Raw genomic sequence first — 25,317 nt, forward strand, 5'->3', positions numbered from 1 at the left:
CAGGACCCCCCAAAAAAAGCCCCCAGACCACCCAACACTCACACAGATCCCCCCCATAACACCCCCCAGGACCCCAAAAGAAGCCCCCAGACCCACAAACCAGCCCCAAAGACCCCCAGAAGAGCCCCCAGACCCCTCCAGGACCCCCCACTCACAGGTCGGGGGACGCCAGGGGCCGTTTGCTGCCCGGTTTCCCGGCAGCTCCGTCCTTGCTCGATTCTGGGGGGGTTTGGGGGGGACAGCAGGACGTGAGCAGGGGACCCCCAGGTGTGTGCAGCCCCCAGACTCATTTCAGAGCCCCCAGACCCACCCAGCAGCCACCACACCTGGGTGGCCGGGCTGTAACCATTGTCACTGTGGGTGGGTGACAAGGGGACAATCCCAGTGCCACAAACTCCCCCAGGCATGTGCAGCCCCCAGACCCACCTGGCAGCCCCCAAACTCATTAAAGAGCCCCCAGACTCATTTGAGAGCCCCCAGACTCATTTCAGAGCCCCCAGACCCACCTTGCAGCCACCGCACCTGGGTGCCCAGACTAACCACTGTCACTGTGGGTGGGTGACAAGGGGACAATCCCACTCCCACAGCGTCCCAAAGGTATGTGCAGCCCCCAGACTCACCCGCCCAGACTCACCCGGCAGCCCCCAGACCCACCTGGCAGCCCCCAGACTCATTTGAGAGCCCCCAGACCCACCTTGCAGCCACCGCACCTGGGTGGCCGGGCCGTAGCCCTTGTCCTTGGCAGGGTGGGTGACGGGGACAATCCCACTCCCACAGCCTCCCCAAGGTGTGCGCAGCCCCCAGACTCATTCGAGAGCCCCCAGACTCATTCGAGAGCCCCCAAACCCACCTTGCAGCCACCGCACCTGGGTGGCCGGGCCGTAGCCCTTGTCGTTGCGGGCGGCGATGCGGAAGATGATGGCCGGCTTGGTGGTGTGGTCGATGTGGGCGCTGGCCAGGCTGGAGGCCGGCACGAGGCACGAGGGGCTGGGCCCGCAGTAGACCCTCATGAAGGCCAGCTGGGCCCCCCCCCCGCGGGCCTCGGGGCCCCCCCCGGGCCCCCCCTGGATGGCCAGGTACACCGAGTACTCGCGATGCGGCCGGACGTCACCGACGGCGGCTCCCACGTCAGGTGGGCTCCGTCGGGGCTCTGGGGACACGGGGGACACGGGGGGTCAGGGGGACACGGGGGGTCAGGGGGGACATGGGGGGTCAGGGGGGACACGGGGGGGTCAGGGGGACATGGGGGGGACAGAGGGGTCGGGGGGACATGGGGGGTCAGGGGGGACATGGGGGGGACAGAGGGGTTGGGGGGACAGGGGGGACACAGGGGACATGGCAGGGACAGGGGGGACAAGGGGGGGACAGAGGGGTCGGGGGGGACATGGGGGATGGGGGACACAGGGGACAGGGGGGACAGAGGGGGTCAGGGGGACAAGGGGGACATGGGGGGGACAGAGGGGACATGGGGGGGACAGAGGGGACAAAGGGGTCAGGGGGACATGGGGGGGGGGACACAGGGGTCAGGGGGTGACACGGAGTTGGGCGATATGGGGGTACAGGGGGCTGTGGGAGGTGAGGGACATGGGGGGGACACAGGAGGGTCCCACGGTGGGTCTGGGGTCCCCATGGTGGGTCTGGGGTCACCTTGCTGATCTCAATGGCACCCCCAGGAAGCGGGCAGGGATGGGGTTGGGCCAGGTCGGGTCAGGGTTGATGTTGGGGCTCCCCATGGTCTGGGGTTGTTATGGGTCTGGGGTCCCTGCTAGGGGTCAGGCTGTGGGTCTGGGGTCACCTTGCTGACCTCGATGGTGCCCCCAGGAAACTGATCAGGGATGGGGTTGGGGTTTGGGGTTGATGATATGGGGTCCGTTATGGGTTGGGGTCCCTGCTGTGGGTCTGGGGTCCCTGTTGTGGGTCTGGGGTCCCTGCTGTGGGTCTGGGGTCCCTGCTGTGGGTCTGGGGTCCCTGCCAGGGGTCAGGCCGTGGGTCGGGGGTCACCTTGCTGATCTTGATGGCGCAGGGCGCCCCCGGGAAGCCGGGCAGGCAGGTTTTGAAGGCCGACAGCTCCGAGAAGGGCCCGCGGCCGCAGGCGTTCAGCCCGGCCACGCGGAACTTGTAGGCCGTGCCCGGCTGCAGCTCCTGGCGGCGCAGCTGGGAGTGGTCCGGGACCCCCGAGCCCTCCTCCTGCGGGGACACCGTGGGGACACCGTGGGGACACCGTGGGGACACGGGGACATGGGCACAGGAACCCCCCCCAGACCCAGGGACACGGACAGAGAAACCCCCCGGACATTGGGGACAGCTCCTGGGACCCCCGAGCCCTCCTCCTGCAGGGACATGGGGACACCGTGGGGACACTGTGGGGACAGAGAACCCAGGGGTGTCCCCAGGGGTGTCCCAGAGCTGTCCCTGGGGTGTCCCCAGCACCACAGGGGTGTCCCTGGTACCATAAAGCTGCTCTCAGGGGGTGTCCCCAATGCCACAGGCCTGTCCCTGGATGTCCCCAGGACTCTCCCAGGGCTGTCCCCAGTGTCCCCAGAGCTGTCCCCGGTGTCCCCAGAGCTGTCCTGGGTGTCCCCGGTGTCCCCAGGGCTGTCCCCAGTGCCATAAGCCTGTCCCAGTGCTGTCCTCGGCCTGTCCCAGAGCTGTCCCCAGTGTCCCCAGGGCTGTCCCTGATGTCCCCAGGGCTGTCCCCCTGTGACCCCAGGACTGTCCCTGCCTGTCTCTGGCTGTCCCTGGTGTCCCCAGAGCTGTCCCTGATGTCCCCAGGGCTGTCCCAGGGCTGTCCCCAGTGTCCCCAGGGCTGTCCCCATTGTTCATGATCCTGTCCCTGGCTGTCCCCAGGCTGTCCCAGAGCTGTCTCTGGCTGTCCCTGGTGTCCCCAGAGCTGTCCCCAGTGTCCCCAGGGCTGTCCCCATTGTTCATGATCCTGTCCCTGGCTGTCCCCAGGGCTGTCCCCGGTGCCATGAGCCTGTCCCCGGTGTCCCCTGGCTGTCCCAGAGCTGTCCCCAGAGCTGTCCCTGGCTGTCCCCGGTGTCCCCAGTGCCATGAGCCTGTCCCCAGTGCTGTCCCCGGTGTCCCCAGGGCTGTCCCCAGTGTCCCCAGGGCTGTCCCCAGTGTCCCCAGGGCTGTTCCCAGTGCCATGATCCTGTCCCCAGGGCTGTCCCCGGTGTCCCCTGGCTGTCCCCGGTGTCTCCAGGGCTGTCCCCAGGGCTGTCCCCGCCTGTCCCCGGTGTCCCCCAGGGCTGTCCCTGCCTATCCCTGGCTGTCCCCTGTGCCATGAGCCTGTCCCAGGGCTGTCCCCGCCTGTCCCCGGTGTCCCCAGGGCTGTCCCAGGGCTGTCCCCAGGGCTGTCCCTGCCTGTCCCTGGTGTCCCCAGGGCTGTCCCCATTGTTCATGATCCTGTCCCTGGCTGTCCCCGGGGCTGTCCCAGAGCTGTCCCCCCCTGTCCCCGGTGTCCCCTGGCTGTCCCCGTGCCCGGTGTCACTCACGTCGGGCGGGGGCGCGTCCTCGGGCGGCAGGAAGTAGTGAGTGACCATCATGGTGGTGCCCTTGATGACGCCCACGTCGAACCACTGGTTCTCCTTCTTGGGCAGCGCCTTGGGCGGCGCCCCCGGCTCCGGCTTCTGCCGAAACGGGGATTTGGGGAAAATTGGGGCAGTTTGGGGGATTTTGGGGGGAAAGTAGGGGATTTTATGGGGGGAAATCGGGGATTTTACAGGGGGGAAATCGGGGGAATTTGGGGGGATTTTTTAGGGGGAAATTGGGGATTTTATGGTGGGAAATTGGGGGATTTTGGTGGGAATTAAGGAGGAAATTGGGGGATTTTGGGGGGAATTAAGGAGTAAATTGGGGGAATTTTGGGTGGAAATTGGAGGATTTATTTTAGGGGAAATTGGAGGACTTTTGGGGGGAAGTTAGGGGAATTTGGGATATTTAGAGAGAAATTAGGGAATTTTTAGGGGGAAATTGGGGATTTTATGGGGAAATTGGAGGAATTCAGGGGGATTTTGGGGGGATTTTTTAGGAGGAAATTGGGGATTTTATGGGGGAAATCGGGGGATTTTGGGGGGAATTAAAGAGGAAATTGGGGGAATTTTGGGGGGAATTTAGGGGGAAATTGGGAGAACTTTGGGGGAGATTTTGGGGAAATTTCTGGCAGATTTAGGGTGGATTTGTGAGGAATTTGAGGGGAATTCTGGAGTTATTTGTGGGAGGATTTTGAGGGAATTTCTGGCAGATTTCAGGTGGATTTGTGAGGATTTTGGGGGGATTTCGAGGTGAATTTGTGAGGATTTGGAGAGGATTTTGAGGTGAATTTGTGAGGATTTTGGGGGATTTCAGGTGGGTTTGTGAGGATTTTGGGGGGATTTCAGGTGGATTTGAGACGATTTTGGGGGGATTTTGGGGGGATTTCAGGTGGGTTTGTGAGGATTTTGGGGGGTTTCAGGTGGATCTGTGAGGATTTTGGGGGGATTTCAGGTGGGTTTGTGAGGATTTTGGGGGGTTTCAGGTGGGTTTGTGAGGATTTTGGGGGGGGGTTTCAGGTGGGTTTGTGAGGATTTTGGGGGGGTTTCAGGTGGGTTTCCCCCCCACTCACCACGGGGGTGCTCTCGATGCCGTTGGCCACCTCGGCCAGGGCGGCGGCCGCCTGCAGCTTGGCGGGGCTGGGGGCCACTGCAGGGCCCGGGGGGGCCACGAAGGCGCTCGAGGGGGCCAGGCCTGGGGGGGGCACACAAAAAATTGGGGAGGGGGCTTAAAAACCCCCCCTTGGAATTCCCCACCCACCCCAATGGCAGCAGTGGAGTCTCAAACCAACCATGGGGGTGCCCCCCTTGTCATGGGTGCCCCCCCCAAGGGGTCCCCAGACCCCCCCAACGATTCTAAATCCCCCCCCCACCCCATAAGCATTCCCCAAAAGGACCCCTCCCCCCTAAAATGGGTGCCCCCCGGGGGTCCCAAACCCCCCCATGGGACCACCCCCACCCCATAAACATCCCCTAGAAAGGAGCCCCCCCAAATGGGTGCCCCCCAAGGGGTCATAAACCCCCCCACCATGGATCCCAAACCCCTCCATGAGACTCCCCCCACCCCATAAACATCCCCCAAAGACCCTCCCCCAAAATGGGTGCCCCCCCTAATGCATCCCAACCCCCCCCCCATGGGACCCCCCCGCCCCCCAATAAACATCCCCCAAAGACCCTCCCCCACAATGGGCGCCCCCTCCCCACCCCCCTTTGCCATGGGCGGGGGTCCCAAGCCCAGAGCCCCCCCCCGTGGTGTCTCACCGTCCCCGGGGGGGGGCAGCAGGGTGGCGGGGGTGCCCCCCCCGGGCACTGTCCCCAGGTCCCCCAGGCCGTTGGTGTCACCCGCGGGGTCGTTGAGGCTGTCGGCGGGGGCCAAGGCCTCGGTGGGCAAATGGGGGGGGGGCGCGGCCGCCTGGGGGGGGGGCGGCGGGGGCGGGAGGGGGAGGGGCGGGGGTGGGGGGCGCCGGGGGGGCCGCGGGGGGGGTCCCGGCCTCGGCCAGGTGCTGCTGGTGCTGCACCAGCGCCGCCAGTTCCTGCTGGGTGAGCACCAGGGGCAGCGCCCCCCCCCGCGCCCCCCGCCCCCTCCGACACCCCCAGGGCCCCCCCCAGCTCCGAGGGGCCCCCCCCGGGCTCGCCGGGCTCCAGCGGCTCCGATGTCCCTGTGGGGGGGGGGGGAAATGGGGTCAGGGCTGGGGGAAGGGCTGAGTGGACCCCGTGGGGTCATCGGGGTCAGCCCAAAATCCACCCCCCCAATGTAGGGTCATCATGGTCATGGGGTCATCCTAAAATCCAGCCTGAGGGGTCATCCCAAAATCCATCCTGAGGGGTCATCGGGGTCATCCCAAAATCCACCCTGAGGGGTCATCGGGGTCAGCCCAAAATCCACCCTGTGAGGTCATTGGGGTCATCCCAAAATCCACCCTGAGGGGTCATCGGGGTCAGCCCAAAATCCACCCTGTGAGGTCATTGGGGTCATCCCAAAATCCACCCTGAGGGGTCATTGGGGTCAGCCCAAAATCCACCCCCACCCTCCCCCATGGGGTCACTGCGGTCATCCCAAAATGGATCCCATGGGGTCAGCCCAAAATCCACCCTGCGGGGTCATCGTGGTCACGGGGTCACCGTGGCCCCCACTGTGTGACCCCCATAACCATGGGACCACCACCATGGCACCAAGACCCCAGTGACCACCCCCAAACCCCCCCAGGGCCCCCCAAATCCCCCCCAAAACCCCTAAACCCCTCCCAGACTGACCCATGACCACCTGCAGCACGGCCTGGATGGCCAAAGCCTGGGCTTGGGGCCACCACTGTGTGACCCCCATAACCATGGGACCACCCCCATGCTCCCTGGACCCCCTAAATGCCCCCAGGACCCCCCAACCCCCCCCCAGGACCCCCTAAACCCCCCCCAGGACCCCCTAAACCGCCCCAGGACCCCCCAAATCACCCCCAGACTGACCCATGACCCCCTGCTCTGTGGCCTGGATGGCCAGAGCCCTGGCTTGGGGCTACCACCATGGGAACCCCATGACCATGGGACCACCCCCATTCCCCCAGGACCCCCCAAACCCCCCCCCAGGACCCCCCAAATCCCCCCCTGGACCCCCCCAGACTGACCCATGACCACCTGCAGCACAGCCTGGATCACCAGAGCCCGGGCTTGGGGCCACCACAATGGGACCACCATGACCATGGGACCACCCCCATGCCCCCAGGACCCTCCAACCCCCCCCAGGACCCCCCTAAACCCCTCGCAGGACCCCCCAAATCCCCCCCAGGACCCCCCCCAGACTGACCCATGACCGCCTGCTGCGCGGCCTGCAGCACGGCCTGGATGGCCAGAGCCTGGGCTTGCGCCTCCTCGCTGGCCGCGGCCGCCGCCGCCGCCTCGGCCGCCGCGGTGACCGCCAGCTCCTCGGGGGTCAGCCCGGGGGGGCCCCCCGCGCCCCCCGCCTCGGCCAGCAGCTCGGGGGGCAGCGCCAGCCCCTCGGCCGGGCCCCCCTCGGCCGCGGCCGGCGGCAGCACCACCACGGCCAGCGGCTCCGGGGACCCCCCGGCCTCGGCTCCGGGGGCGGCCTCGGGCCCGGGGGGGGACGGGGACGTGGCCGAGGAGGGGTCCTGGGGTGGGTGGGGGTCTCCAGGGGGGGGTGGGCGTGGTGGTTGGGGGCGTCTCGGGGGGAGCCGGGGGGGATTCGGTCAGCGACGAGATGGTCTGGGGGGGGGGGGAGGGGAGAGGAAATGGGGTTGGGGGGGGGAAGAGACCCCCCCCCCACCCACCCCAAAAATGTGGCCTTGGTGGCCTCCAGAGCCACCGGCAGGTCCCTGGTGGCACTGCCGTGGTACTTAGGGCACCCTCGGTGTCACCAAACCCCACCAGTGTCCCCAAACCCCCCCAAATGTCCCCAAACCCCCCTCACTGTCCCCAAACCCTCTCCAATGTCCCCAAACCCCCTTTTAATGTCCCCAAATCCCCTTTCAGTGTCCCCAAACCCCCTCCCACTGTCCCCAAACTGCTTTCCACTGTCCCCAACCCCCCTCCCAGTGTCCCCAGCCCCCTTCCCAGTACCCCTAAACCCCCTTTTAAAGTCCCCAAATCCCCTCCCAATGCCCCCAAACCCCACCTCATTGTCCCCAAATCCCCTTTCGGTGTCCCCAACCCGCTCCCCAGTGTCCCCAAAGCCGCTCACCGGCACGGCCGGCCCCGGCGCTGGCGTGGACTGAGTGACCGTAGTGACCGCCCGGGGCTGGGGGGTCCCGCTGCCGCTGGGGCCGGGGCTGGGGGTCCCGGGGGGCACAGGGGGACCCCCGCCCTCGCTGGGGGGGGTTTCCCCTTCCCCCTGCCCGTTGGCAGCCGGTGGGGGGGGCTCTGTGGGGACAACAGGGAGGGGTCAGCGAGGTGACCACCCCAAGGTAAGGGCGGAGGGGACGATTTGGGGACGATTTGGGGACAGTTTGGGGACAACGCGGGGGTCACCTTGGCTGGCGCCCATGCTGGCGGTGACCGTGGTGGCCGTGGCCGTTGTCCCCGTCTCGTGGGTCTCGCAGGGGGGGTTGGAGCAGGCGCGGGGGGGGCTGGTGGCGGTGGCACAGGGCGGGGGCGGTGTCACCCCCTCGGTGGTGGCCGTGCTGGTGGCCCCGCTCTGGTGGCTCTGGCAGGGCGAGGACCCCGCTCTGGTGGCCGTGCTGGTGGTCCCGGTCTCGGGGGTCTCGCAGGGGGGGTTGGCACAAGGCGGGGACCCCCCCCGTGCTGGAGGTGGTGGCGGTGGTGGCAGCGCTGGTGGCCGTGGTAGTGTCACCCGGCCGGGAGCCCGCGGTGGCCGTGGTGGCCGTGTTGGTGGTCCCGGTCTCGTGGGTCTCGCAGGGGGGGTTGGAGCAGAGCTGTGACGATGTCATTGTCACCGTGTTGGTCGTCCCCGTCTCGTGGGTCTCGCAGGGGGGGGTTGGCGCAGGGGGGGGACACCTCGAGGTGGTGGCACCGCTGTCCCCGACTCGGGCGGGGGGGCGCGAGGCGGCCGTGGTGGTGGTGGCCGTGCTGGTTGTCCCCGTCTCGTGGGTCTCGCAGGGGGGGTTGGAGCAGAACCGTGTCCCCGTGGTTGTCACCGTGTTGGTTGTCCCTGTCTCGTGGGTCTCACACGGGGGGTTGGAGCAGAGCTGTGACCCTGTCACTGTCACCGTGTTGGTTGTCCCCGTCTCGTGGGTCTCACAGGGAGGGTTGGCGCAGGGTGGCCTCGGTGCTGTCACTGTCACCGTGTTGGTCGTCCCCGTCTCGTGGGTCTCACAGGGAGGGTTGGCGCAGGGTGGCCTCGGTGCTGTCACTGTCACCGTGTTGGTTGTCCCCGTCTCGTGGGTCTCGCAGGGGGGGTTGGCACACAGCCGTGTCCCCGTGGTTGTCACCGTGTTGGTCGTCCCCGTCTCGTGGGTCTCGCAGGGGGGGTTGGAGCAGAGCTGTGACCCTGTCACTGTCACCGTGTTGGTCGTCCCCGTCTCGTGGGTCTCGCAGGGGGGGTTGGCGCACAGCCGCGTCCCCGCGGGGGTCTCACAGCTCGCCGTGGTGGCCGCGGTGACCGCCCCGGTGGCCGTCCCCACCTCAGGCTGCCCCCAGGGCGTTTGGCACGGGGCCGCCTCTTGCGTTTGGCACGAGGTGACACCGCTGCCACCGCCACCGCCGCCACCTTCGGGGGGGCACAACCGCGCCGTCATCGTCGTCCCCGTGGCCGCCGTCTGCTGCGTGGGGCAGGGCGGTCCCCCGGGTGTCCCCAAGCGCGCTGTCCCCGTCGTCCCCCGCCGCCGTGGGGGTGTTGGTGGTCCCCGTCTCGTGGGTCTCGCAGGGGGGGTTGGAGCAGGCCCGGGGGGGCGCCGGCACCGCTGTCCCCCCCGCCCGTGTCCTCGCAGAGCAGCTGCAGCTGTCCCCCCCCCCGTCCCCACGTTGGCCACCAGGCTGGTGGTGGCCGTGTTGGTGGTCCCGGTCTCGTGGGTCTCGCAGGGGGGGTTGGAGCACACCAGGGTGACGGTGCCCGGGGTGGCCTCGGCGGGGGGGGGGCTCGGCCAGGCTGCCACCCCCCGAGGTGGCCGCGGGGGGACCTTCGGCCGTGGGGGACGCCAGGATGGACACGGGGAGGTCGTGGACGGGCTGGGCCTCCACGCCGCTGGGCGTGGTGATCAGCGTCACCTGCGTGGGCTGGGACACCGGCTGTGTCCCCACAGGGGGTCAGGGGAGGTGGCACTGACCACAGACACCGCCCCCAGCCTCAAATCTCTGTGACCTCCCTCTTGTGTCACCCCAAATTCCCGTGTGTCCCCTCCCCGCTCCTGTCAGCAGCACAGCTGGGGCTGAGCCGCGTCTGGGGACGCCCCAAAATGTCCCCAGTGTCCCCTCAGTGTATGGTGATGGTCAGTGTCCCCAATGTCCCCTCACCTGCATGGTGATAGTCAGTGTCCCCTGTCCCAAATGTCCCCAGTGTCCCCAGTGTCCCCTCACCTGCATGGTGATGGTCAGTGTCCCTGTGTACCCCCTGTCCCCAGTGTCCCCCCTGTCCCCAATGTCCCCAGTGTCCCCCCTGTCCCCAGTGTCCCCTCACTGTATGGTGATGGTCAGTGTCCCCAGTGTCCCCCTTGTCCCCAGTGTCCCCTCACTGTATGGTGATGGTCAGTGTCCCCTGTCCCCAATGTCCCTAGTGTCCCCAATGTCCCCAGTGTCCCCTCACCTGCATGGTGATGGTCAGTGTCCCAGTGTCCCCCCTGTCCCCAGTGTCCCCTGTCCCCAATGTCCCCAGTGTCCCCTGTCCCCAATGTCCCCCGTGTCCCCTCACCTGCATGGTGATGGTCAGTGTCCCAGTGTACCCCCTGTCCCCAGTGTCCCCTGTCCCCAGTGTCCCCCGTGTCCCCAATGTCCCCTCACCTGCATGGTGATGGTCGGTGTCCCCAGGCCGCCCCCGGCCGCGGTGGCCGTGATGGCCGCGGGGTTCAGGACCTGGCTGGACAGGGTGGCGATTGTCCCCAGGGTGGTGATGGGCGTGGCCAGCGAGGCCGTGGCGCTGTGGCCACCTGCCCCCCCGGCCAGGCTGGTGGACACTGTCCCTGTCACCGTCCCCAGCGTGGTCACACCTGCCAGGAACATGAGAACAGTGAGTGACCGCTCGGGAAAGTGACCATAAAGTGACCCCCTGGTGCCACAGTGACCCCGTGGTGACCCCCCCAAGTGACCTCCTGGTGTCCCCCCACTGACCCCATGACCCCTCCACTCTCCCAGTGGTACCCTTGACCACAAGGGTGGTCACCTCAGTGACCCCACGGTGACCCCAATGACCCCTCCAGTGACCTCTCAATGACCCAATGACCCCCTGGTAATCCCCCCCCACCAGTGGTGTCCTTGACCACAAGTGACCACCCCAGTGACCCAGAAGTGACCAAATGACCCCTAGAGTGACCCCACTCACCAGCAGTGCCCTTGACCACCAGGGTGGCCACCCCAGTGACCCAGAGCTGACCCTTGACCACCAGGGTGACCACCCCAGTGACTCAGAGGTGACCCTTGACCACCAGGGTGACCACCCCAGTGACTCAGAGGTGACCCTTGACCACCAGAGTGACCACCCCAGTGACCCAGAAATGACCCTTGACCACCGGGGTGACCACCCCAGTGACCCAGAGGTGACCCTTGACCACAAGTGACCTCCCCAGTGGTGGTACTGACCACCCCAGTGACCCAGAGGTGACCCAATGACCCCAGAGTGACCACCCCAGTGACTCAGAGGTGACCCAATGACCCCAGAGTGACCACCCCAGTGACTCAGAGGTGACCCTTGACCACAAGTGACCACCCCAGTGACCCAGAGGTGACCCAATGACCCCAGAGTGACCCCCACTCACCGGTGGTGCCCTTGACCACCAGGGTGGTCACCGTGGGCTTGACGGCCGAGACGGTGACGGGGGTGACCAGCCGGACCCCCCCCATGGGCACCGTCCTCAGGATGGTCCCCGGCTGGCCCGGGGCCCCCTTCAGCACCACCTGTGGGACACGGGGACACCGCTGTCACCTGGGCACCCCTCGGGGGCTGGGACACCCCGCCGGTGTCCCCAGTGTCACCTAACCCACCCCCCCCACTGTCACCAATGTCCCCAACCCCCCCAGTGTCACCAAACCACCCCCACTCCCCACTGTCATTGATGTCCCCAATCCCTGAGGTGACACCACCGCTGTCCCCAGTGTCACCTAACCCACTCCCCGCACTGTCACCAATGTCCCCAACCCCCCAGGGTCACCAACCCCCCCCTCCCCACTGTCATCAACGTCCCCAACCCCTCAGCTGAGCCCAGCCCCCCTCCGCTGTCACCAATGTCCCCAAACCCTTGTCTGACTCCACCCCAGTGTCACCAATGTCCCCAACCCCATAGGTGACCCCAACTTGGTGTCCCCAAACCCTTGTCTGACCCCGCCCCGGTGTCCCCAACCCCTCCACATGTCACCCCTCCCCTGTCCCCTCCTTGAACTCCCCCAATCTCACGTGTCCCTAGGGGGGGGTTCAGGTGTCCCCAGGTGTCCCTGGGTGTCCCCAGGGGGGGTTCAGGTGGCCCCAGGTGTCCCCAGGTAGGGGTTTAGGTGTCCCCAGGATGGTTCAGGTGTCCCCAGGGGGGGTTCAGGTGTCCCCAGGTGTCCCCAGGGTGGTTCAGGTGCCCCCAGGTGTGCCCTCACCTGTGTCACGCCCTGCTGGCCGTGCCCCCCGCCCAGTTTGGGGACAGCTGTGATGATCTTGGCGGGGGTCCCGGTGCCCGAGGTCATCACCTTGGTGGTGATGATGGTGATGGGGGACTTGATCCCGGGGCTGCTGGTGACACCTGGGGACACGGGGGACACAGGGGGGTCACGGACACGGGGTCACAGGGGGACATGGGGGTCACCCCCCCGTCACTCACTGGGGGCCCCTGACTGGGTGGTGATGGGGGATTGGGGGGGGCTGGGGGAGTTTGGGGGTCTCGGGGATTTTGAGGATAATTTGGGGGTCTCAGGGATGATTTGGGGGGGGTCCCAAGGGGGTTAAGGTTAATTTGGGAAGGGGTATCACTCATTGGTAACCCCTGGCTGATGATGGCCAACATGGGGATGGCTTTGGTGAGGGTCTCAAGGATGGTTTGGGGGTCTCAGGGTAATTTGGGGAGGGGTCTCACTCACCGGTAGCCTCCGACTGGGTGATGATGGCAGATGTGGGGATGGTTTTGGTGGGGGTGGTGGTCCCAGGGGTGGGGGTCTCAGAGGGTTTGGGGGTCTCAGGGATGGTTTGGGGGTCTCAGGGTAATTTGGGGAGGGGTCTCACTCACCGGTAGCCCCCGACTGGGTGATGATGGCCGACATGGGGATGGTTTTGGTGGGGTCAGGGGGGAGGTTTGGGGGTCTCAGGGAGGTCAGGGATGATTTGAGGGTCTCAGGATGGGTTCAGTTAATTTGGGGGGGGGGTCTCACTCACCGGTAGCCCCCGACTGGGTGATGATGGCCAACATGGGGATGGTTTTGGTGAGGGTGGTGGTCCCAGGGGTGGGGGTCTCAGAGGGTTTGGGGGGTCTCAGGGATGGTTTGGGGGTCTCAGGGATGGGTTCAGTTAATTTGGGGAGGGGTCTCACTCACCGGTAGCCCCCGACTGGGTGATGATGGCCGACATGGGGATGGTTTTGATGATGGTGGTGGTCCCGGGCTTGGTGGTGCTGGGGGACACGCTGCTGATGCCCAGGATGGTGGGGGGCTTGGCCGCCCCCGCCCCCGCCTGCGTGCTGGTCAGGATGGTGGTGGGCTTCCCCTCCCCCGACGTCACCAGCTTCAGGATGGTCCCCGCGGGCAGGGGGCCCTTGGTCTGCGGGGAGCGGTCACTCAGGGGAGCGGTCACTCAGGGGAGTGGTCACTCGGGGGAGCGGTCACTCGGGAGTGGTCAATCACGGGGGTGGTCACTTGAGGGGTGTCAATCAGGGGAGCAGTCACTCAGGGGAGCAGTCACTCGGGAGTGGTCACTTGGGGGAGGTGGTCACTCGGGGGGGTGGTGGTCAATCAGGGGAGTGGTCACTCAGGGGGGTCAATCAGGGGAGTGGTCACTCGGGGGAGTGGTCACTCAAGGGGTCAATCAGGGGAGTGGTCACTCGGGGGAGTGGTCAGTCAGGGGGAGTGGTCAGTCAGGGGAGTGGTCACTCAGGGGATGGTCAGTCAGGAGGGTGGTCACTCGGAGTGGTCATTCAGGGGGTGGTCACTCAGGGGGAGTGGTCAGTCAGGGGGGTCACTCGGGGTGGTCACTCGGGGGGTGGTCAATCAGAGGAGCAGTCACTCAGGGGAGCGGCCAGTCAGGGGAGTGGTCAGTGAGGGGCGTGGTCAGTCAGGGGAGTGGTCAGTGAGGGGAGCGGTCAGGGGGGTGGTCACTCGGGGGGGGTGGTCACTCAGGAGTGTTCAGTGAGGGGAGTGGTCAGTGAAGGGAGCGGTCAGGGGGGTGGTCACTCAGGGGGGGTCAATCAGGGAGAGTGGTCAGTGAGGGCAGCAATCAGGGGAGCGGTCACTTGGGGGGAGTGGTCACTCAGGGCAGAGCAGTCACTTAGGGGGAGCAGTCAGTCATGGTCAGTCAGGGGAGTGGTCACTCAGAGGAATGGTCAGTCAGGGGGGAGGGGCTGGGGGGGCAGTGGTCACTTGGGGGCAGTGGTCAGTCAGGGATGGTCAGTCAGGGGGAAGTGGTCAGTGAGAGATGAGGAAGGGTTTTGGGGGGTATCAGGAACTCGGGGGGGTCACAGTGATTTTGCGGGATTTTGGGGTAATTTTGAGGTACTTTGGGATTATTTTGGGTTATTTTGGGGGTATTTTGGGGGAATTTGGGATATTTTGGGGGAATTTTTGGGGTGATTTTGGGGTGTCACCTGGATGATCTGGGTGACAAGGCCGCTCGAGGCCTGCCCGGTGACAGCCGAGGGGGGGTTCTGGGGGGATCTCAGGGGCTCGGGGGGGGTCTCAGCGATTTGGGGATAATTTGGGAGGATTTGGGGGAATTTTTGGGGGGATTTTGGGGGTGTCACCTGGATGATCTGGGTGACAGGGCCGCTCGAGGCCTGCCCGGTGACAGCCGAGCTCTGCACGGGTTTCGTCTGCACCACCGACATCACCTTGCCCAGGTTGGAGATCTGGGGGGGCCCGGAGGGGTCAGAGACCCCCCCCCAAATCTGTGTCCCCACCTCCCCCCTGTCCCCAAACCTCCCCAAACCCGTGTCCCCACCCTCCTAAAGTCCCCAAATCTGTCCTCACCCTCCCAAAATCCTCCCCACCCCCCCAAACTGGGATCCCCACACCCCCCAGAGCCCTCCAGGACCCCCAAAATCCTTGTTACCACCCCCCCCAACGTCCCCCCTGTCCCCAAATCCAGGTGTCCATGACCCCAAACCCCCCCAAATCCATGTTCCCACCCCCCCACCATCCCCAAACCTGTGTCCCCACCCCCCACATGTCCCCCAGTCCCCAAATCCGTGTCCTCACCCTCCCAATGTCCCCAAATTGGGGTCCCCACCCCCGAAGACCCCCAAACCTGTGTCCCCACCCCCCCCACCATCCCCCCATCCCCAAATCTGTGTCACCACCCCCCAAATGTCCCCAAATCCGTGTCCCTGCACTCCCCCCGTCCCCAAACCCATGTCCCACCCCCCACAATGTCCCCCTGTCCCCAAGCCCGTGTCCCACCCCCCACAATGTCCCCCTGTCCCCAAGCCCATGTCCCACCCCCCAGTGTCCCCCCTGTCCCCAAACCCGTGTCCCACCCCCCAGTGTCCCCCCTGTCCCCAAGCCCGTGTCCCCCCTCACCAGGGCGCTGCCCCCCGGGACAGAGATGGGGCTCTTGACCAGCGTGATGGTCTTGGTGACCCCTCCGACCACAGTGGTGACCACCTGGGCCTGCTGGGCCACCGTCACCGTGCCGGACTTGTGCACGGTGATGATGGGCCTGGTGGCCGCGTTGGTGGCCGCGGGGGACGCCCCGGCCGTGCCCACCTGGGCGGCCGCCGTCTTCAGCATGCGCGTGGCGGGGTTGCTCACCTGGGGGGACACGGGGGGACATGGTGGGGACACGGTGGGGACACAGGGGGACAGCATGGGGACACGGTGGGGACACGGTGGGGACGTGGGGAGACATGGTGGGGACATGGTGGGGACACGGTGGGGACACGGTAGGGACAGTGTGGGGACAGCGTGGGGACACAGGGAGACATGGTGGGGACAGCATGGGGACAGTGTAGGGACATGGTAGGGACATTGTGAGGATGTGGTAGGGACATAGGGGGACAGCGTGGGGACATTGTGGGGACATGGTAGGGACATGGTGGGGACATGGTAGGGACACGGGGACAGCATGGGGACATGGCGGGGATATGGTAGGGACATGGTGGGGACACAGGGGGACAGCGTGGGGACAGTGTAGGACATGGTAGGGACATTGTGGGGACGTGGTAGGGACATAGGGGGACAGCGTGGGGACATTGTGGGGACATGGTAGGGACAGTGTGGTGACACGGTTGGGACATGGTGGGGACATGGTAGGGACATGGGGACAGCATGGGGACATGGCGGGGATATGGTAGGGACACGGGGGGACAGCGTGGGGACAGTGTAGGACATGGTAGGGACATTGTGGGGATGTGGTAGGGACATAGGGGGACAGCGTGGGGACATTGAGGGGACATTGTGGGGAGATTGAGGGGACAGCATGGGTACATTGAGGTGGAGACGTGGGGACACGGTGGGGACACGGTGGGGACAGTGTGGGGCCATTGAGGGGACAGCATGGGGACATGGCAGGGACACGTGGGGATATCGTGGGGACATGGTGGGGACACCCACGAGGCTGCTGGTGACACCACGGGGTCACCTCGAGCCCCCCAGTGCCACCCAAGCCCCGGTGACACCGCGGTGACAATGACACCAGCACACCCAGCCCCCCCTACCATGACAGGTGACGAGGCCACCTTGACGGTGGCGGGCAGGGTGGTGGCCCCGGGGGTCACGGCCACCGTCTTGACGATGGTGGCCCCCGCGGGGACGCTGAGCACGGTGGGCGCCGAGGCCGGCGGGATCTTCTGGGTGGCCGCGGCCGCTGCGGCCAGCGCGGCCATGCCGCTCATCTGGGGGCTGCTGCCGATCACCTGCGGGGGGGGGGGCACACCTGAGCACACCTGGGCACAGCTGGGCACAGCTGGGAACACCTGAGGATACCTGGGGACACCTGAGCACACCAAGGGACAGCTGGAGTACACCTATAGACACCTGAGCACACCTGAGCACAGCTGGGGGCACACCTGAGCACACCTGGGCACAGCTGGGGACACACCTATGGACACCTGAGCACACCTGGGCACAGCTGGCGGGCACCAGGTCACACCTGGGTATACCTGGGACACACTGGGGGGCACCTGGGGACACCCAAGGACCACCTATATCACACCTGTGTCACCCATGTATCCCCTGTGTCACACCTGTATCCCCCAGGTACCCCCCCCTGGGGCTCACCTGTGTCACACCTCTATCCCCCAGGTACCCCCTGGGGCTCACCTGTGTCACACCTGTGTCCCCCAGGTACCCCCTGGGGCTCACCTGTGTCACACCTGTGTCCCCAGGTACCCCCTGGGGCTCACCTGTGTCACACCTGTGTCCCCAGGTACCCCCTGGGACTCACCTGTGTCACACCTGTGTCCCCAGGTACCCCCTGGGACTCACCTGTGTCACACCTGTGTCCCCAGGTACCCCCTGGGACTCACCTGTGTCACACCTGTGTCCCCTGGGGTCCCTCCCTCTGTCCCCAATCACCCCCAGGTCCCTCCCCGTGTCCCCAACACCCCCTGGGACCCCTCCCCGGTGTGCCCCACCTGTCCCAGGTGTCCCCAGGTGTGCCCGCTCTCACCGTGCCCTGGGGGCTCTGGGTGGGCACCACCATCCTGACGCCGGCGGGCAGCGACGTCACCGTCACCGGGGCCTTGCCGGGCCCGGCCGAGCGCACGGTGACCAGCGGTGGCCCCGCGCTGGCCGCGGGGGGATCCGGTCACCTTCAGCACCGCCGGGACACCTGGGGGGGGGGGACAGGGGGGGTCAGTGTGGGGTTGGGGACAACCGGGGACATCCCTCGTGTGTCCCCTGTCACCCCCAGGACACCTGGGCAAGGAACAGGGACACCAAGGGACATCCCCTGCGTGTCCCCTGTCACCCTCCTGTCCCTCTCAATGTCCCCCATCTCTGTCCCCTGTGTCCCCAATGTCCCCATTTCCCCCCCCACAATGTCCCCAGTGTCCCCCCATGTCTCCATCTCTGCTCCCAATGTCCCCATTTCCTCCCCCATGTCCCCAACTCCTCCCCATGTCCCCAATGTCCCCCCCGCCACGTCCCCAGTGTCCCCTGCAATGTCCCTACCTCTCCCCCCGCCATGTCCCCAATGTTCCCAACATCCCCCCCATGTCCCCCATCTCCCCCCATGTCCCCAGTGTCCCTTGCAATGTCCCCGATGTCCTGATTTCCCCCCTTAATGTCCCCATCTCTCCCGCTGTCATGTCCCCAATGTCCCACTCAATGTCCCCAAAGTCCTGTCCCCATCTCTTCCCCTGCCACATCCCAATGTCCCCAATGTCCCGTCCTGTCCCCATCTCTTCCTCTCCCATGTCCCCAATGTCCCCCCACAATGTCCCCAATGTCCTGTTCCCATCTCTTCCCCTGCCACATTCCCAATGTCCCCAATGTCCTGTCATGTCCCCATCTCTCCTGCTGCCATGTCCCCAATGTCTCCCCAATGTCCCCAACGTCCCGTCCTGTCCCCATCTGTTCCCCTGCCATGTCCCCCAATGTCCCCCACAATGTCCCCAATGTCCTGTCCCCATCTCTTCCCCTGCCACATCCCAATGTCCCCAATGTCCTGCCTCGTCCCCATGACCCCAACATCCCCCCCAATGTCCCCAATGTCCCGTCACGTCCCCATCTCTTCCCCTGCCACATCCCCCACAATGTCCCCAATGTCCTGTCCCCATCTCTTCCCCTGCCACACCCCATGTCCCCAATGTCCCGTCATGTCCCCAATGTCCCCCACAATGTCCCCAATGTCCCATCATGTCCCCATCTCTTCCCCTGCCACGCCCCATGTCCCCAATGTCATGTCCTGTCCCCATCTCTTCCCCTGCCACATCCCCAATGTCCCCAACATCCCCCACAATGTCCCCAATGTCCTGTCCTGTCCCCATCTCTTCCCCTGCCACGCCCCATGTCCCCAGTGTCCCCAACGTCCCCCCCACACTCACCAGGTGCCCTCCCCGCCGTGGCCGCTCCGCTGGCCGCCGTGGCCGCCCCGCCCGCGGCCGGCAGCACCTGCAGGGTGGCACCGGGGGACGCGGGCCACCGCCCCCCCGGCCCCGCCCGCGGCCGCCGCCGCCCGCCGCCGCCACCCCCCCGGCGCCGCCGCCGCCCGTCCCCCGCCGTCCCCCGCGGCCGCGGCGGCGACGCCGGGCGGGTTGGGGGGCGCGGCGGGCGGGGGCAGCAGGGTGAGCCCCACGCCCCCCAGCTGGGGCAGGGCGGGGGCGCGGGGGGCGGCGCGGGCGGCGGGCGGGGCGCGGGGCTCTTGGGGGGGTTGGCGGGCACCGAGGGCACGGGCGGCGGCGCGGGCGCGGCGGGCAGCTCGTACTTCTGCAGCTGCAGCAGGTACGAGTCGGCCGTGGGCACCGCGCCCCAGCTCACCTCCAGCGACGTGGTGTTGGCGCGCACCAGCTGCACGCGGCCCGGGGCGGGCGGGGCGCTCTGCGGGGACAGGGGACGCGTGGGTACACCTGGGTGCACCTGGGGTACACCTGGGTACACCTGGGGTACAGCTGGGGTACACCTGTGTGCACCTGGGGTACATCTGGGTACACCTGTGCCACTCGTATCACAGCTGGATACACCTGGGTGCACCTGGGGTACACCTGGGTACACCTGGGTGCACCTGGGTATACCTGGGGTACACCTGTACCACTCATATCACACCTGGATACACCTGGGTGCACCTGGGGTACACCTGGGGTACACCTGTACCACTCATATCACACCTGGATACACCTGGGGTACACCTGGGGTACACCTGTACCACTCATATCACAGCTGGATACACCTGGGTGCACCTGGGGTACACCTGGGGTACACCTGTACCACTCATATCACACCTGGATACATCCGGGTGCACCTGGGGTACACCCGGGTGTACCTGGTTACACCTGGGGTACACCTGGGTACACCTGTACCACTCATATCACAGCTGGGTACACCTGGGTACAGGTGGGTACACCTGTTGCATTCATATCACAGCTGGGTACACCTGGGGTACACCTGTGTACACCTGGGTACAAACTGTACCACTTATATCACACCTGGGTACACCTGGGTACACCTGTACCACTCATATCTCAGCTGGGTACACCTGGGTACAGGTGAGTACACATGGGGTACACCTGTACCACTCATATCACACCTAGATACATACAAGTACAGGTGGGTACACCTGGGTACAGGTGAGTACACTTGGGGTACACCTGGCTTATGCCTATGTAACTCCTGGGTACACCTGTGCTGCTCACATCACACTGTGTTACACCTGGCTTATACCTATCACACCTGTGTTGCAGCACATCTGGGACCCCCCAAGCCCCCAGACTCACCTGTCTCCAGGTGCCACAGGTGTCCTTGCAGACCCCCAGGTCCTTGCAGCCCCCCCAGACTCACCTGTCTCCAGGTACCACAGGTCCTTGCAGCACACCTGGTTGTTCCAGGCCTTGCAGCCCCCTGAACCCCCCAAGCCTCCCAGACTCACCTGTCTCCAGGTACCACAGGTGTCCTTGCAGCCCTCCCAGATCCTTGCAGACCTCCCAGACTCACCTGTCTCCAGGTACCACAGGTCCTTGCAGCACACCTGAGCCCCCCAAGTCCCCCCAGACTTACCTGTCTCCAGGTGTCACAGGTCCTTGCAGCCCCCCAGGTCCTTGCAGCCCTCCCAGACTCACCTGTCTCCAGGTACCACAGGTCCTTGCAGCCCCCTGAGCCCCCCAAGCCCCCCCCAGACTCACCTGTCTCCAGGTACCACAGGTCCTTGCAGCACACCTGGTTGTTCCAGGCCTTGCGGTAGCCGTCGCGGCCGCTCCAGATGTAGAGGCGGGTGGCGATGGCCACGGCGCAGTGCCCGGCACGAGCCCGCGGCACGTTGTCCTCCAGGGTCTCCAGCACCAGGGGCTCCCAGGCCATGGAGTCTGGGGGTCACAGAGGGGTTTGGGGGGGTCACAGAGGGGTTTGGGGGGTCACAGAGGGGTTTGGGGGGGTGAGAGTGGGGGTTTGGGGAGGGGTCTGGGTGTTCCTCCAGGGTCTCCAGCACCAGGGGCTCCCAGGCCATGGAGTCTGGGGGTCACAGAGGGGTTTGGGGGGGTCACAGAGGGGTTTGGGGGGTCACAGAGGGGTTTGGGGGGGTGAGAGTGGGGTTTGGGGAGGGGTCTGGGTGTTCCTCCAGGGTCTCCAGCACCAGGGGCTCCCAGGCCATCGAGTCTGGGGGTCACAGGGGGGTTTGGGGGGGGTCAGAGTGGGGTTTGGGGGGTTCACAGGGGGGTTTGGGGGGGTCAGAGTGGGGTTTGGGGGTTCACAGAGGGGTTTGGGGGTCACAGAGGGGTTTGGGGGGTCACAGGGGGGTTTGGGGGGTCACAGGGGGGTTTGGGGGTCACAGGGGGGTTTGGGGGGTCAGAGTGGGGTTTGGGGGGTTCACAGAGGGGTTTGGGGGGTCACAGAGGGGGTTTGGGGGGTCACAGGGGGGTTTGGGGGGTCACAGGGGGGTTTGGGGGGTCAGAGTGGGGTTTGGGGGTTCACAGAGGGGTTTGGGGGTCACAGAGGGGTTTGTGGGGGTCACAGGGGGGTTTGGGGGTCACAGAGGGGTTTGGGGGGTCACAGGGGGGTTTGGGGGGGTCACAGAGGGGTTTGGGTGGGTCAGGGAGCGGTTTGGAGGAATTGGGAAGGAGCTTGGGGGGACTGGGGAAGGGTTGGGGGGGTTCAGGGAGAGGTTTGGGGGGATTTGAGGGGGCTCAGAGTGAGGTTTGGGGGGGATTTGGGGAGGTGTTCAGGGGTTTTACGGTGGATTTGGGGTCAGTTTTGGGGGTCCCAGAAAAGATTTAGGGTGGGTTTAGGGGTCCCAAGCCCCCTCCTCACGCAGGTTTAGGTTTGGGGTGTTTCAGGTTGGGTTTCAGGGTTGATTTGGGGTCAGTTTTGGGGGGTCCCAGAAAAGATTTGGGGTGGGTTTAGGGGTCCCAAGCTCCCTCCTCACGCAGGTTTAGGTTTGGGGTGTTTCAGGGTGGATTTGGGGTGGATTTAGGGTGGGTTTAGGGGTCCCAAGCCCCCTCCTCACGCAGGTTTAGGTTTGGGGTGTTTCAGGTTGGGTTTCAGGGTGGATTTGGGGAGGGTTTGGGGGTCCCAAGCCCCCTCCTCACCCAGGTTTAGGTTTGGGGTGTTTCAGGTTGGGTTTCAGGGTGGATTTGGGGAGGGTTTGGGGGTCCCAAGCCCCCTCCTCACCCAGGTTCAGGCAGGCCAGGGTGTTGGTGCACTTCCACTCCTTCTCGTGCGTCGCCACCTTCACGTCATCCATCACCAGGGGCACCCACCCCCCAAAAACGTACATCCTGGGGGGGGGGGGGGGGGGGCAGAGGTCAGGGAGGGGTCAGCGGGACACCCAGAGACCCCCACCCCAAAATTCTGCACAGCCCTGAGGGGTCCACAGGGGTCACAAAGATCACAGAGACACCCCAGACCCCAAAATGTGCCTCCTGGGGTGGGGGGTCATAGGGGCACCCACCCCCCAAAAGTGTCCCTCCTGTGGGGGGGTCAGAGGTCAGGGGACACCCAGAGACCCCCACCCCCAAAATTTTCATCTTTGGAGAAGGTAATTAGACCGCCCACATTGATTAAAAAATTAAAATAAAACAAAACACCCCCCTAAGGACCCCCCCGGGGTGGGAACAGGGACACAAAGGGACCCCCCAGGACAAAGGGGGTTTTTTTGGGGGGGGGTCGCCCCCAGACTCACTTGTTGCCGATGGTGGTGGCCGAGTGGAGGCTGCGGGGGAGGGGAGCGACCCCACTCAGGCTCGGCTTGTTCCAGGTCAGCGTCTCTGAAAAGCCCCAAAATGTGAGAAAACAGCCCCAAAATGTGAGGAAACAGCCCCAAAATGTGAGGAAATGGATCCAAAATGTGAGGAAATGGACCCAAATGTGAGGAAATGGACCCAAAATGTGAGGAAATGACCCCAAATGTGAGGAAATGGACCCAAATGTGAGGAAATGGACCAAAATGTGAGGAAATGGACCCAAAATGTGAGGAAATGACCCCAAATGTGAGGAAATGACCCCAAATGTGAGGAAATGGGACCCAAAATGTGAGGAAATGGACCAAAATGTGAGGAAATGGATCCAAAATGTGAGGAAATTGACCCAAAATGTGAGGAAATGGATCCAAAATGTGAGGAAACGACCCCAAAATGTGAGGAAATGGACCCAAATGTGAGGAAACAGCCCCAAAACGTGAGGAAACGATCCAAAATCACCCAGTATGTGAAGAAATTAATTTAAAATGTGAGGAAAAGGCCCCAAAGTCACCCAGGATTTGAAGAAATTAATTAAAAAATGTGACAAAACAACCCCAAAGTGTGAGTGAATAACCCCAAAATGTGAAGGAACGGCCCCAAAATCACCCAGGATTTGAAGAAATTAATTCAAAATGTGAAGAAACAACATTAAAATGTGAGGGAAGGGCCCCAAAGCCACGGAAAATGTAAAGAAACAGCCACTCACACCCCCATAAACACCAACACCCCCTGGTGTCCCTCATTACCCTTCATTGCCCTGAGTCCCCCAGACCCAAATCCCCCAAATCCCCTAAAAACCCCACAAAACATCTTAAAAACCACAAACCACCCCAAAATGCCCCCATAGTGATATCAAGGGTCCACAAATCCCCCAGCCTGCAGCCGCTCATGCCCCATTCCTCTAACACCCTTTGTTTTCCCCTGAGCCTTCCAGACCCTAAATCCCCTAAAACCCCATAAAAACCCCACAAAAACCCTTAGAAACCCCAAAACTCCCCCAAAACCCCCCCTGTACCGATGTCCAAGATCTGTAAATCCCCCAGCCTGCAGCCGCTCATGGCCCCCAGTGTCCCTCACACCTTCCATTCCTCCAAGTTCTCCAGACCCCAAAACCCCCCAAATCCCCTAAAAACCCCATAAAACCCCACAAAAACCCCATAAAAAAACCCCAGACCCCCCGTACCGATATCCAGGGTCCACAAATCCCCAGCCTGCAGCCGCTCATGCCCAAGGGATGACGCTACCCCCCTCATTGCCCTGAATCCTCCAGACCCCAAATCCCCTCCAAACCCCACAAAAAACCCCACAAAAACCCCAGACCCCCCGTACCGATGTCCAGGGTCCACAAATCCCCCAGCCTGCAGCCGCTCATGGCCCCCAGTGTCCCTCACACCTTCCATTCCTCCAAGTTCCCCAGACCCCAAAACCCCCCAAATCCCCTCCAAACTCCTCCAAACCCCACAAAAAACCCCATAAAAAACCCCAAACCCCCCGTACCGATGTCCAGGGTCCACAAATCCCCCAGCCTGCAGCCGCTCATGGCCCCCAGTGTCCCTCACACCTTCCATTCCTCCAAGTTCTCCAGACCCCAAAACCCCCCCAAATCCCCTAAAAACCCCATAAAACCCCACAAAAACCCCATAAAAAACCCCAGACCCCCCGTACCGATGTCCAGGGTCCACAAATCCCCCAGCCTGCAGCCGCTCACCGCCAGGAGATGATGCTACCCCTCATTGCCCTGAGTCCCTCCAGACCCCAAATCCCCTCCAAACCCCACAAAAACCCCATAAAAAACCCCCAAACCCCCTGTACCAATATCGAGGATCCACAAATCCCCCAGCTTGCAGCTGCTCATGCCCAGGGGATGACTCTACCCCCTTGCTACCCCCTCATTGCCCTGAATCCTCCAGACCCCAAATCCCCTCCAAACGCCCCCAACCCCACAAAAACCCCATAAAAAACCCCAAAAACCCCCCGTACTGATATCGAGGGTCCATAAATCCCCCAGCCTGCAGCCGCTCATGGCCCCCAGTGTCCTTCACATCTTCCATTCCTCCAAGTTCTCCAGACCCCAAAACCCCCCAAATCCCCCAAATCCCCTAAAAACCCCACAAAACCCCTTAAAAACCCCATAAAACCCCCAACCCCCCTGTACCGATATCGAGGGTCCACAAATCCCCCAGCCTGCAGCCGCTCATGGCCAAGGGATGACTCTACCCCTCGCTACCCCCTCATTGCCCTCAGTCCTCCAGACCCCAAATCCCCTCCAAACCCCACAAAAACCCCACAAAAACCCCATAAAAAACCCCAGACCCCCCGTACCGATGTCCAGGGTCCACAAATCCCCCAGCCTGCAGCCGCTCATGCCCCCGTAGATGACGAGGCGCGAGCGCCGCCCGTCGCGCTCCGTGTACACCACGGCCGTGTGGGATTCCCGGGGAGGGGGCAGCACCCCGTAAGTGATGGGGATGTCCCAGGCCAGCACCCCCCGAGCCCGGGCGCAGCTCCAGCACGTACAGGTCGTTCAGGTACCTGAGGAAAGGGATACGGGGTCAGGAGATCCCATAAAAGATCCTAAAAGGGTGGTTGGGTGTGTGGGAGTGGCCTAAAAGATCCCTTAAATCCCATAAAATGCACCCAGGATGGCCCCAAAAACACCTGTGCCC

At 64.3% G+C, this 25,317-nt stretch overlaps 1 protein-coding gene across 1 annotated transcript; it reads right to left on the reverse strand.

Annotated features, from left to right (window-relative positions):
- Positions 1 to 150: 150 nt before the first annotated feature.
- Positions 151 to 25,200, reverse strand: LOC128803069 (host cell factor 1-like; the record flags this gene model as incomplete). Its single annotated transcript, XM_053969642.1, is given in 31 exon segments — positions 151 to 219; positions 851 to 1,093; positions 1,096 to 1,150; positions 2,002 to 2,187; positions 3,495 to 3,629; positions 4,604 to 4,725; positions 5,292 to 5,447; positions 5,521 to 5,689; positions 6,836 to 6,959; positions 6,961 to 7,244; positions 7,720 to 7,898; positions 8,007 to 8,127; positions 8,129 to 9,559; positions 9,561 to 9,722; positions 10,431 to 10,636; positions 11,402 to 11,540; positions 12,225 to 12,367; positions 13,152 to 13,374; positions 14,570 to 14,674; positions 15,345 to 15,575; positions 16,481 to 16,678; positions 17,434 to 17,562; positions 17,564 to 17,595; positions 18,812 to 18,878; positions 19,096 to 19,098; positions 19,101 to 19,302; positions 20,599 to 20,782; positions 22,083 to 22,189; positions 22,594 to 22,678; positions 24,974 to 25,139; positions 25,141 to 25,200. Coding segments are annotated over 31 exon segments (5,715 nt in total), but the record flags the coding sequence as incomplete, so codon positions are not given.
- Between the last annotated feature and the right edge of the window lie 117 nt (positions 25,201 to 25,317).

Source organism: Vidua macroura, unplaced genomic scaffold (genome assembly GCF_024509145.1).
Source record: "Vidua macroura isolate BioBank_ID:100142 unplaced genomic scaffold, ASM2450914v1 whyUn_scaffold_292, whole genome shotgun sequence".
In the NCBI taxonomy this organism is placed as follows: Eukaryota; Metazoa; Chordata; class Aves; order Passeriformes; family Viduidae; genus Vidua; species Vidua macroura.